This window comes from Harpia harpyja, chromosome 14 (genome assembly GCF_026419915.1).
Source record: "Harpia harpyja isolate bHarHar1 chromosome 14, bHarHar1 primary haplotype, whole genome shotgun sequence".
Lineage (NCBI taxonomy): Eukaryota > Metazoa > Chordata > Aves > Accipitriformes > Accipitridae > Harpia > Harpia harpyja.
The window spans coordinates 24,781,771-24,795,088 of record NC_068953.1 but is presented as its reverse complement, the minus strand read 5'-3'; the positions used below and the strand labels follow the sequence as shown (position 1 = coordinate 24,795,088).

The window sequence follows — 13,318 nt, the reverse complement described above, 5'->3', positions numbered from 1 at the left end:
CATACACCCCTCCAGAAGGACGGATATTCAGGGCAGGCAAGCAGAATGCCTGTGTGGGCTGCTGGAGCAACAGTGAAAATTGCTGGAGGCTCAGGAAGAAAGTTCTTTGGGAGAAGAGGAATGTGACATCATGAAGAGACAAGCCTTCAAATCTTGATCTTGATAAAAGGGCAAATAACCACTTTCAGAATATATCGTATTCAAGGCTCTTTAGTTTTGGGAGGTTGAGTAAAGGTTCATGATGTCTTACAGTTGTGTCAAGAAGATGTTCTGTCTCTCTTTTACACGTCTTCTTTTCATTCTTTTTTTCTTTTCTGTTTTTGTGGCTGATTTTGAAGTTCATTTGATTTTCTGATTCCTCCTGCCTTTAATTTCCCTGAGTTCAGTCTCTGCCTGGATTTAGAGTCATAATCATTAGTATTTGGAAGTGTGGGGTTAAAATGATAAAATAAATTTGTTATAATGTAGGTTTTTTTCCTTCTAGCTTTTCAAGGTCTAATTATTTTGCAGCTGATCTAGTATGCAATTGATAAGATGAAAATGTAAATTTGCAGGTTTAGCATTCAAAGTAGTTTTTATCAGATCAAAGAGAGGGAAGCATTTTGCAAAACACAAAGCTTGCATTTTTGCAAATGTCTGAAGTTATGTGGATGTAGTCAAGCCATCAGGAAATCCACAGTGCATCCACTAATGTTTATTTCATTTTTCTACAGGAGGTCTTGACCTTATCTTCATGCCAGGCCTTGGGTTTGACAAAAAAGGCAACAGATTGGGAAGAGGGAAAGGATATTATGATACCTATCTTGAGAGATGTATGAAACATCCCAGGGGAAAGCCTTACACAATTGCCTTGGCTTTTAGGGAACAGATTTGTGAATCAGTGCCTGTGGCAGAAAATGATGTCCAAATAGATGAAATCCTTTATGAAGACCGCTGAAAGTATCTTGATACCAACCCACCTTCAAAGTGACCAACCAAAGACATCAGATCCATCAATCATGACTTTTTGGTAGTCATACATGACTTTGGGAGCAATAAAATACACTATTTGTGTTTGAACAAAAAAACCCGAACAGTGTAAATGTGGTAATAGTAGTGAGGATTGCATTGATTTGCTTTTAATTAGCAAATAGCTGGTGTGAATTCTTATTCTAGAATCAATAGAAACAAGAATGTGTGACTTCATTATGGTAAGGACCATTTCTTCTCATCGTACTTTTGAGGAACAAGCTACCTGATACTTAACAGTTTTATTAAAAGTGAACTGTGTACTAATGACAGTACTAATGTGTACTTGATCCATTCTGGAATTAGATACTGTTATGGTGAAAGTTCTTAGTACTTAAATATTATGTGCATCCATGAGAAAAACAAGAAACTGCCAGATAAGTCCTATAGTAACTGGGCAAAAAATGGTGATTGGAAAAAAGCCTTAACGGATTTTCGTGTATACAATAATTTTGACTGTTTACTTGGCTCCTTGAAGTTGTCTTAAAATAAAGGGAGTATCTGTTAATAAAAAAAGGTTCATGTCCGTAGCTTTGGTATACGGTTCTTTCCTTTGTCTGAATACAAGATTGTAATGTCGTCTAAAATGCGGTCAGTGAGTTCTCCATCTGGAGGAAAACAGCTCTTTTTTTGTAAAATAATATTAAAAATTACTTTAAGTTCTATAATTTTGTACATGGGCCATTCATAATGTCCAAAAATATTGTGTGATGTATGAGTCCTATGTTAAAGGATAAAGAGATGCTAAGAATTGCAGAGAGCAGGTTTTATGGATTGAGTAAGTTTTTGGATGGAAGGTTGTTTGTTCTCCAGTTCTCCAGACCATCCTGGAAATCAGGAAGAAGATAGTGAGTCTACCTCTGAAAAAACTCACTATCTGGAGATAGTGAGTTTTCCTCTGCACGCTGTCCTCATCATAATAGGACACAATATTTCCAGTCAGGATCAATCAAACTGTCAAAATTCTGTGTTCTTTCTTCAGTGCAACTTCACTTTTTCTGTAAATGTTTAACTCCTCCTTTAATCAATAAATCAGTGCATTTATTTTCACCAAACTACTCTGTGTCATCATTAAAAAATCCATGAATTCTCAAGGACCAGCTGCAGAGCAGAATGACCTTAAGACTTCCTTAACTGCTTTTGTGAACAAAACCGTGCCTACAGTACGTATGAACCTTTTCATCTCAGAATCCTTGTATTCGGTTTTATTTCCATTTTGCTAATACAGTAACTAATTAAACCCTCTTGCTCTGGGGTGAACATAAGCTTAGCAACTCAGGTCTCTCTGGCCTGTGCTCCCTGGTGCTTCTCCATCCTGTGTTAACAAAGGTCCATCTGGCTGGGGTGAAGATACCTTCAGTATGGGCCTGCTGGGCTTTCCACCAGTGCATGCAGAAAAGCTGCAACCTGAACAAGACAGCTTGTAGCAGTTTGCAGTATGGGCTATTTAGTAAAATCATGGTGATCAGACTTGGCCTTCCATTGGTTCTTTATCAAACTATTTCATTCCACCAAATGAAAGATGCAGAGTAAGATGTGTTCATGTATCACAAAGGGCTGTGCAAGCAGAAGTTGAGATAACAGTATTGGTGCTGGTGCATGCGGTGGAGCGTCCTCCGGCTCCTCTCAGCTCTACAGTGCTGCCAGCTGTACTGCCTTGCAGGAGGGAGACAGACTCTTACGATTCAAGACCTTTGGAGAATAAATATGATGAGAAAATTGGACTGTTGTTTTTCACAATGTCTGTCCTGGCAGTATTTTAATCCCTTCTTCACTTCTGAACTTCTATTGGCATATGGAGAGCAACAAAAAAAAAGATGGGGCAGGCTTTGCGTGTGGCAGACCTATTTCTAGGTTTGTCTGCAAGGCTGTTTGAGTTCACCGATCACATTAGGCTCAGCACTATGCCATATGGCATGGCCTGCCATGGACATCAACAAAGCTACACTGAAGCCAGTATTTTTCACAGCGGAAACCTGGATCCTGAATCTGATGATAGATGTTTTAAATGCATATATTAAGTCCAGCCCCATTCAACAAGCTACCTGCTTCCACCTCATCAAAACCAGTGGGTGCTTTTAGTGGTGTCCTGCCCCAAGGTTTAGCCATGGAGGTTAATCTGAGATCCTGAGACAGGTTTACATGTTTTTGGTTAGTGTGACACTAGGCATGACTGCATGAATGCTGCTCCAGTTCTACTTTAGGCACAAAATTAAGAGGCCACATCAGCATAACAGAACATAATCAGAGGCTAATGACCTCTTGCTGCTACATTCAAGCTTAGGGGAAGCCACGATGTTTGGTTTTAAAACTGAATACTACTTCTTTGAACTGTTTTATTAGGATGCCTTGCGCCACATAAATCAAATGGCTAGTGTGAAAGCAGTTTTTTATCCCAAACCTCTGCACCTTGTGGCTTTTCTGAGGCATTCTTTATATAAGAGGGTATTATTATTATTATTATTATTATTATCTCAGATATGAGTTTAGTCACAACACTTTATGGCCCTTTGAATTAGCTTGTGATCTTGCTATCTGAGCTTTGATTTGTTCACTAGAATAAGGGCTAGCTTGACTTGTATTTCACTACAGGACATACCAGGTGAACAACTGTGTACAAAAAGGGCAGCATATGATGAAGAGACTTCAGAGCCAGCACTATCAACTGTACAGAAACAAAGTGCTTAGGGAGAGACGAGGACTTGGTCATATGTTTTGTTGTGTGGGAGTTCAAAATAGGTGGGAAAAAGCAAGAGTTCGAATGCAAAATACAGGCCCCCGTCCAGCACAGCCACAGCTAGGCACCAAGCTTTGTCCTCATGGGTTCTCTGGAGCTGCTGGAACTAATTGGTCTAGGACAAGCAAGCAAGCTTTGAAGGCTTTCAGGACTTGAAGCAATGAGTGTCCCCAAACTTCTTATTTCACAGATCACATTTCAATACATCATGGAGGCATTCTCTCTGTCTTTCACTCCAAACCGCCCTTTTGGCTACAGCAGCAGTGGGAAAGGATGAGGAAGCTATTTAATGTACTGTATCATTGGGAACAAGAGGAGCTGGTGCTTTGTTTCTTGCCAGCCTCTCCTGGGTCAGGAGGAGATCATCACAGGCTCATTGGCCAGGCTGAGGGAGCCACAGGACCCTGGCTGATGCAGATAGCTCTTAACATTTGGCTGGTGGGGATAGTAAAACAATATTTATGTATATTGTCTTGAGAATCACGGAGCTAAATAAATGTGACAGCTTTCATTTGACATCCCCAACCTTGCTGCTGTCGCTCAGGGTTTTTCTTTTTGCCACATAACATGAAATCACTGTCAGTTTGATAGTATATAGCAGTGTTTCCAAAGCACAAAGGTTAGGGGGTTGGTAGGTGCGTCAGAATTATTTACGTTTGCTATGCATAAAATGGCACTTGGGGAGCAAGGCAGGCTGCCAAGAAGGAGAGGAATCGGGGCTGTCTGGTTGCTCTTTTGTATCTCTCCATGCTGGATTGTCAGAGTAGGATTTATAAAAATTGCTTCAAAACAGTATCATCTTTCCTCAAATGGACGTGCCCCCGTCTGTTGCAGTGAATGCCATTATTGCTATTCTTATGACAAAGCGTCTATCAATCTCCACTTTGTTTATAAACAAATCTGTCTGCCCTGCATAAGAAATGGATAGGCTAAGGAAAAATACCATTACCAAAGGAATAAGTTAATTATATTTCAGGATCTCAGCAGGGATTGCTATCTCGGAGTATTCAGTAAGATCTGACCAGTGGAGTTGTAATTAAAAAATGTCCCCAGGGAGGAACTTGTAAATTATTTACTGTAAGGGGCTTTTCCAGGTTCTTTTAGTTTAATTACACACTCTGAAAGAGAAAGGCCTCAGAAACAAATTAACTAAGAGGTTGAAATGGCTTTGTTAAAATCATGTTCATGGCTAAGCAAGTGGAAGACAGTGAGCAAGGTTCAAATATAGGACGAATCTTTGGAAGCTGGCATTACTTGTGGTTTAAAAATCATATGGAAGGCACCAAAATGTCTGTGCATAGAAAATGCAATTACTGGTTTTGTCCAGTATTCCCACTGGCCTTGGGAGACTTCGTGTGTAGTCCAGATCTGACAGTGCCTCATGTTCTCCTGACCATTTGCTTTGTGGGGAGAGAAGCTGACTTTTGGGGCCTTTTTGATAGGGTATGGATGAAGTCCTAGGAGAGGGAGATGAAAGATTAGAGGTGATGAAGAGGCAGAATAAGAGGATGCTGGGACGGTATGAATTTTCCATCGCTCTCACACCGCCTATGGCATTTTAGCTCGAAACAGCCTGGTTAACCTTCAGTGGAAGGTGGGCTGAGTGTGGCCCTTGGTGCCGAGAGACAGGCACCCATGCTATTAGTGGTTCACTTTAGTCAGTGAAACCTGACTTGCTTGCCCTCCCACGTGAAACACGGCTTAAGTGTTTGCTACCGAAGTTGGGCCCTGGAGTTGGCCTTTGCTGGAAGACAGCTGGAGTGATCTCTGGTCAGCTGTGGAGAATGGAAGTCAAGAGGGCAGAGCTCTCCTCTCATCTCAACCGCTGACTCATTACTTGGCCAAGAGGGAGTCGTTATCTGTTTTCTAAGGAATAAGTCAGCCAGTAATACTGGCCTGCCTGTTGATGCCAAATTTTATGTCTGTAATGGCCTTTCAGCTGCAGTTGTCCTTGCATTTCTTTCTTTCTGAAAAAGCCCCACATCTGCTGTGGCACCCTTACCAAAGAGCCAACTGGCTGAGCAGGGCAGCCAGCCAGGCATGGCTGCTGGTGCATACGTGCTTGTTAGCCCATATACATGCACATAGCATTTCTCTTTTCCTTGTGTCTCCTTTTTCTTTCGAATTTATTGCACTTACATGTCTTGCTTAGATGGAAGCTGCCCCAGAGTTAAGTCTCTCTACCCCCTGCATGGGTACAGCCTTCAACACATGCCATTTGATTATAGCCTGAGGGTACCGTTATCACATCCTAAACAATAAGTTCTCCACCTTCAGGCAAACTAGCTGAAAATCCACAGATGAAAGCTGCTTTAGTCATTCATCAGGCAGATGAGATCTCTGCTTTTATTTTGTTATATTGTAAATCTGCTGCTTAGTTTTCTAGTCTCTCTGAAAACTACCGAATCATAAAAATGCTTGTAGCAAATGCCAGCTTGTCTGTCACCAGAATAATACATTAAATGGCTTATCAACTCTAAGAGAAGACTACAATACTTTTGAGATGATTTGGATATATAGTTAGGGAAGAAAATATGTTGACAGCTTTAGAATTGTCTTGATCAGTAGATTTTGTTTTGTATTTTAGTGTAGCGTGTCCAGTAGTACTTGGGGAGGAAAGAGAAGATATCCCTAAACTCCTGCACTTATTGATGGGGAAAACCACAGAAGAAGAGTGGAGTAAAACATAAACGTAAAATGAAGGATTTTTCTTGAAAGGGCAGAACTGTAAGGTTTGAATATTCTCAGTAGAATTATTGCCATTTAATTATTAGGAGTGGTGAGTCCATATTAACCTTTATGGAAAAGTACTATAGACTATAATAAAGCTGAATACTTTTCTATAGCCTTTTGTTATCACCTTGTCAAATTTAATAAAAAATTACTAATAAAGAAATTCTATTAGAAAGGCTAAAAAAAAAAGTACTGGAAAGGGTCATTTACTATTAAATAGTTTAGATTCATAGAGTGATTGTTATTAGACCGTATTACAATGTGTATGACTTTTTCATTCTGGATACAGCTGGAAAATGTAATTACAGATAAACTGTGCAGGGCCTTCGCTATTGTTGCCTTGCCTGTGAGCAAGCTTCTGTGGCTGGTTTTCTGTCACTGCTGTCCTGCATTCCCAGGGTAAGTCGGAGCGGAGCTAGGGACTGCCTGAGAGTGACCCAGGCGGGACAAGGCAGGGCTGAGCTGGAGTAAGCTGACATGGGCTATAACAAGGGTAGGGGAGACAGGTAGCATCTCTGACCACGCTGGTTGAGGGGATCCATCCAGAAGTCTCATCTGACAGAGCAAATTACCTTCAAGTCGCGCTAGCTGATTGTGAACCTGTGCTTTGGGTGCACTGACGGCGAAGAGCAAGGCTGCCAACCCTTACCAGCTGCGAGGGCTTTGCTTCTCCAGGGCCGGCCCTGGAGGGCAGCTCACTACTTCCAGCCCTCACAGAGAGCAGTGGGAATCTCTTCTCCAAGAGGCCCCTGAGGCTCCTGCAGCTCCATGTCCAAGGTGGCATGTCAGGCAGGGATGCCAAGAGAGAAGGGAACGGCTCCGTTTTACCTCTTTAAGGTCTGTAGTAGGGTCAGGCTGTGCAGAGGCTCTGACAGTTGAAGGGGCCAGACTTTGCTCTTCAGTCTTAGAGGTTTTGCATCATTTCTGGTGTGGGGAAGGTCTGTGGTCCCCTGGGAACATCACTCTTGGAGCCCACCAGCCCTTTGATACAGTTTGGGGCAAGAGTAAAAAAATATATCAAGAGAAAGCAGGTAAATTTAACCGGCAGCAAGATCTGAGGTGGGAATTTGGGAGGTTTAGATACAATCAAATCACACTGGAAAAAGGCAAAAAGAGATTACCGTCTGTAAGCTGAATTGCAGTGACTTGGTGGGAGATGAAAGGGCTTAGCTCAGACTTCAGCAGTTTTGCAGCCACCCTCCTGGGGACACCTTGCAAGAGTCAGTGGCCAGATGCAGACTACTCTCTTTACGACCGTGATAAACACTTTGCTGCGAAGGCTAAAAAAGCAACTTTGCAACTCGTTAGCTGGGAGAGACTTGCTTCCCTGAGACTTTGGCTGCCTAAACTGGTAGGACTTTAAAATGCTACCGGATGCGCTGCTGTCTCCCTAACATGAAACTCTCATGTATGAACACTCTTCTATAATAAATTAAGAGTAGTGGGAAAGGCCCTGGAAGTTAGCCATAAATCTGGTGGTAAGCGCCAGCGAGCAGCAGGGGCTCGGCTGTACATCATTAATAAAGATGTTGAAGAGGTGCAGGCAGCGTGTTGCTGTGGATATTGTTACTCAGGTCTCCACCACAGCAGAGCTGAGATTTGATACACACAGGACAATCAGTCAAAAACTCTCTGCTGTTGTAAACGTTACGCAGGTTACTGTTGGTAAAAGCTGTTGTTGGTGGCAAGGTTATTGTTTTGCTTTTATTTAAAGAAAGAAAAAGAGTCCAACTCCATTTTTCAACATAATACACATTCCTGAAGAAAACCCCAGCTTGTTGAACAGTGCTGTGAACACTTTGTTTTACATAATTTGCACCAAAATTAAAGTGAGGTTTAAAGCTCTTTAGGGCATTGGTCTTGTGGCTTTGTAAGCACAGTCTCCAGCACAACAGGCCTCTGGCTGGGATTAGTACCAGCACAATGCAGATTATTGAAGAGGGACAATAAAGAGGCAAGAAAAAGGTATTTAGTGCAAGAGGTTTAAATCTGGTTTTGAGTAAGGGCTGTGGAGCAGCAGCAGAACCAGTCAGGCTATTTTCTTACCACTTGAATAGTTCAAAAACAGCCTGGATATATAATTCTATGGCTTTGCCTCTGTTTTCCCTGATGGGTACCCAAATTTTTGGAATAACCGTGTCCTCCTTCAACAGTTGTAGGATACTCTATGGTGCATGGACAGAAGCCGTGAGGAGTTTGGCGGGTGTCTTCCTCAGTGTGGCACCCAGAAATGAAATGTTTTTCCCTCGGGAGAGCAGGGAGAGGACTGCAGCCATCTGGGTGTCGCAGGGGGGAACAAGGAGCTGACAGGGTGAATGGCCCAGGAGGAGGGAAGGGACCAGCTCTGCATTGGGGGCTGTCACAGACTCATCTCCTGTCAGTCAGGAGATTTTATATACAGAGCCATGGGGAACACAAGTATTTGTGGATTTGGGGGGGGGAAACAGAATGTAAATTAGATTTTAAAGCAAGCATTTGGCTAAAATTAGAAGCCATGGGCCTGATATGCTGTAGGCTGTGACAGGAGAAGTGGCTAATTGCAAGTGAGTTTCTACCCCACTTGATTATTGTTTTGACACGCAGATCATTAACATGATGGTCTAAACATGAAACAAATTGTTTAAATATTAAACTGTCAAGTGCTTCCTCAGATCTCTAAATCACTACCTAAAGTAGGGGGGATGTGTGTGTAAAAAATGAGGTTTGGGCTCTGCCACTGTCTGATGCCGCATGGCTCCCCGTCAGCATGGCGACTACTGCCAGGAGGCTGCAAAATGGCATTTTCAATCACCTGCTTTGTTTGCGGATGTATTTAATAACTGATTACGTGCGCTCTTCTGAAAGCTCTCACATGGGCACAGAGGCTGCTGCCTCCCATGTGCCTCCCTCTTCGCCGGGTCTCTGGCACGACTGGCCCTGCCCAGAGATTTGGGGCATTTGGAGCAAGGGAGATGGGGAAGGAGAGAGGCCATTTGCCAAACTACTGCTCCATCCTCTTCTGCTGCTGCGGATCCAAGTGGGAACTGTTCAGTGGTGAACACCCAGTGTCCGACCACCGTACCAGCATAATGGGGTGGCCAGCGAGGAGCTCCTCATGTTGCAGCAGTTGTGCAGGAGATGGTTGGCCTGGAAGGAGCCTTTGGAGCAGCTGCAGACAACTTCTGTGCTTCCAGGTACAATGTCTCCTTTCCTCCTGGATTTGCAAGATCTGTGGGTTTGGGAAGATGCCCTAACTGCCAGTTCATGCGCTTTGAAACAAACAGCTGTCTTCAGGTGGAGGAGGAGGTGACCACAGACAGCCCTCCTTCTGATGCAGGAGGAGTGTTGGAAGAGTGAGCACACTCTACAGTATTTTCCCATTTTCTTAGCCCACAGAACAACACAAACATCCCCTTGGTGCTCAAAATACAGTAAGCACTTCCCAGAGAGGAAGAATTTGGCTGTAGCTGAACACCCTGCTTCTTTGCAAAGTCTCCGCAATGGTGTTGCTCCATGAAATGACCTCAGTTCAGTGTCACCTTAAAGATGGGACAACAGCAGTGTAAGCACACTAAACTCCTATCATTTACAGTTCTGCCCTGTTGAATTTTATTTCTCAAATAGCTGTCGTGCCATACAAAAGGTGGTGTGCATAAAAGACCCAGTATAGAAACTGTTTTGCAAGAGAACAATGCTGTTGGGAGAAAAATACATGCATATTAATGACATTCAGCCAAGAGATTATTAAAGGCAATGAGCGCAGGGCACTTACTTATTTAGGAAACTGTCTGTTCAAGGAGGAGACTAACAGCTTTGGCTTCGTAGTTTCCTTCCTATGTAACACATAATAGCAAAGGAAGCCAGCTCTTAAATTCATGGGTCATAACCCTATCTGCTGAAGAGCTTGAGTAGGATCAATTTAAAATGAGTCCTAGCACCCTTCTGCCTTTCCCCAAGAGCACAGCAAAATTAATCCACCACTAAAGTTTCTCTCTGTCTGGAGCTAGGAAATACCAAGTGAAATTTGTGCTGATAATTACTTTGACAGCCATCACATGTGCATGTTGTAAAGGATCAGCACAGACACAGCTTCCAAGATGACGATAGTCCATGGTAATAGCTATGATTAAGAGGCAGCTAATTAGAATGCATTACACATTCAGTCCCCACAGTTCACTGTTCTTTAAGCAAATTTGCGTTTGGGAAGAGAGCCTTATTTTTAATATACATGGATAGTGTTGCCTGCAGACTTCCATTGATTTACACTATAGCCATTTGTACCAAAGCATTCTCTTTGGTAGCTCACCAAATATAGCAGCTTGCTTTAACACAGCAACAAAATTCAGAAAAAGATTTGTCCTAGTTCTCCTTACAGACAAGCATGTACAAAAATACCAAGCACTACTTACCTGGAAGAGAGATTTTAAAGGTTACCTAAGGAATTTTGTCCAATGCTACTTTTTTAGAGTTGCCTCGAACACTACCTGCTGTCAGTGTAATATGTAGAATAATGGATTGAGGATAAGTAGATCTGTTTCTTACACACGCATCCCACAACCAGACTCGGAATGAGTTAGAAGCTTTTGAATAGTACTTTGATTTCTAAGTCACGTAACTATTTGCAGTTTTACCCAGTATCAAGTTGCACATGCAAACAGACTAGTTTCAAGCAGCACGAGCGTATTCAAATTATTTTGTGCTGAAGGTATTAATCCACATATGGATATTCAATTACTATCAGAACAAACTGTGCAACTGCACTAGAATCAGATAAAAATATGCAAAGCAGGTAGCTTGAGGCTCATTTTATACTAAAATTCCTCTAGCTGTTTGAAGAGACTTTGCAACGTCAGTATACTCCCACGTGAGTGTATTCTTTATTGTGAGCATTGTTAAGTGGCCTTCCTGGGTGCAAAAGTTGGATCTGAATATGTTCATTTCAAGGGTGCAAGGTTTTTTTCTCTTAAGTAAAAAAATGACCAAAGAGGAAAAGTAACCTAATTATTTTCTTTCTTTCAAGAAATTACGGAATTTATAGAGTGAGAATTTGTGAAAAATGAATTAAAGCCTGGATTATCCCTCTCTTATTTTCTCCTGCTCATCTTTTATCCTTTCTTGTCCTTGTCGTCGTTCCCCCCTCTCCCCCGCTACATTATCATCCTTGCTATCCTTATCAGCATTATTACTTTTGTTGGCATCCAATTCAAAAGCCTGCCATCCCATCACAGGTTTATATTTTCAGATGTAGGGCAGAGGTTTCGGATAGAATCCCACCTTTTGGGGGCCCATGGAGATGCATGGGGAAAAAAAGCAGATAAGAACAGTAAGTCTATAAATCTCCACATCTATAAATCTTAAAATGGATTACTGATGACAGTGACTCTTTAATGGAAAGAGTGACAGTCCATGTAGACGAAAGGCAGTGTAATTCATGGAGGCTATTAAATTTGAGAGGCCTTTTCATTCTCATTTGTCTTTCAATGTTATGTGTCGATTTCTGGGAGATTATTCTCTGGGGAGAGATGTGCCCTACTCATCAGGGCCTGAAAAGCACCTGTGTTTATTTGTCTGGCATTTGCCGTGGTGGGTAATATATTTGCTCCTTCTGCACCAGGGAGGAAAACTCACAGCGCTGGTAGGGGATGGAGAAGAGGGAACCCAGCTGGCTGCCCTGCTTGTGACGTGTGAGAGCCTCCTGGTTGCACCCACTGTGTTCTTAGGGTTAGAAGTGTCCAGAAACCCATCACAGGGCAGTAGGAGACTCATGGCCAAATTCTCTACGTCTATTGATCAGCTGGGACGTGGCTGTGCCCAGCCAACCCCTTCACGGCATGGCATGACTGTCACAGTACAGGGGTCACCTTCACCGCGTGGGATGCGAAGTTGGGGCTGTATTCTGGGAGCTCCTCTGCCGCAGCTTTGCAACGGGACTGAGGTCTTGGCTGAGAGGTCAAGCCACTACAGAAATAGACACCCAGTAGAAGCAGTTTGTGGTTTATAAATACTAATGCATCAGAATAAGAGTGCAGAACAGCAAGCGGGCACTGGGGACAATTCACTTCTGAAAGCACTCGCTTTGCCAAGGTTGCGTTCCTTCATTTTGATCATGGATTACGATTACCATGCAACATGTTCCCATGGGAAACTAAAGGCCAGCTGAGTTTCATCAAGAAATGAGTTGCTTCTTTGACTCCAAAGAGGCTGGGAACAGGATGGTTTCACTCCACGGAGCAGGAGGATTTACTGTAACACAGTCATTTCATGCAGGTGATTGACTGTTACTGCTACCTGCGACAGCTTGAAATCTGTTGCCTTTGCATCCTTGCTGTTAGTACAATTGTTCATTCAGGGACTGAGACACTCGCGGCGCATCCAATTCCTCCCTGTGCAAGTGGATGCGATCCCTATCAAAATCAATTGACTGAAGTCAGACCCTGCATCTTCAGTTGCTAAGGAAAGAAAAATCAGTGTTGCTCATGAGAAGACCGCTGGTGCAGAAAGTCACTTAGCACTAGCAGCTGCTTTATGGCAGCAGAGCCTGGCAGAGGAGATTCAGAGATGCAAGCAGAGGCTGGAGCAGGATCCTACATTACGTAGGAGTCCTGGGGACATGCATGGGAGGAAACCTTGAGCAGAGGGTTGCTCCTTGACCGTGCGTGGAAAATTCCCATTCATTTCTAAAGGGAAGTGCGTGTGTGTAATTTATTTGTTTACTTATTTATACAGCTAAAAAGATCAAGGACGTTGCTGTCAATCTACAGAGATCTGGATCCATACCCTCTCACTGCAGCCAGGGAGCTGACAGGGGCTCCAATGCTCTAAAGTACTTATTAGCTAATGAGCCAATTACTATTACTTATT

At 42.9% G+C, this 13,318-nt stretch overlaps 1 protein-coding gene across 3 annotated transcripts in view; it reads left to right on the top strand.

Annotated features, from left to right (window-relative positions):
- Positions 1–13,318, top strand: part of MTHFS (methenyltetrahydrofolate synthetase) — a 79,670-nt gene that overhangs the window by 22,472 nt on the left and 43,880 nt on the right. For 2 of the 3 annotated variants that reach the window (XM_052807789.1, XM_052807791.1), the window contains exon 3: positions 714–1,538. The exons of the other annotated variant lie outside the window; for it this stretch is intronic. In XM_052807789.1, coding sequence (XP_052663749.1) covers positions 714–937 — 224 coding nt within the window. In that variant the 3' untranslated portion in view covers positions 938–1,538. Of the gene's footprint in view, positions 1–713; positions 1,539–13,318 lie in introns of those variants that run through there. 3 annotated transcript variants of the gene reach the window in all.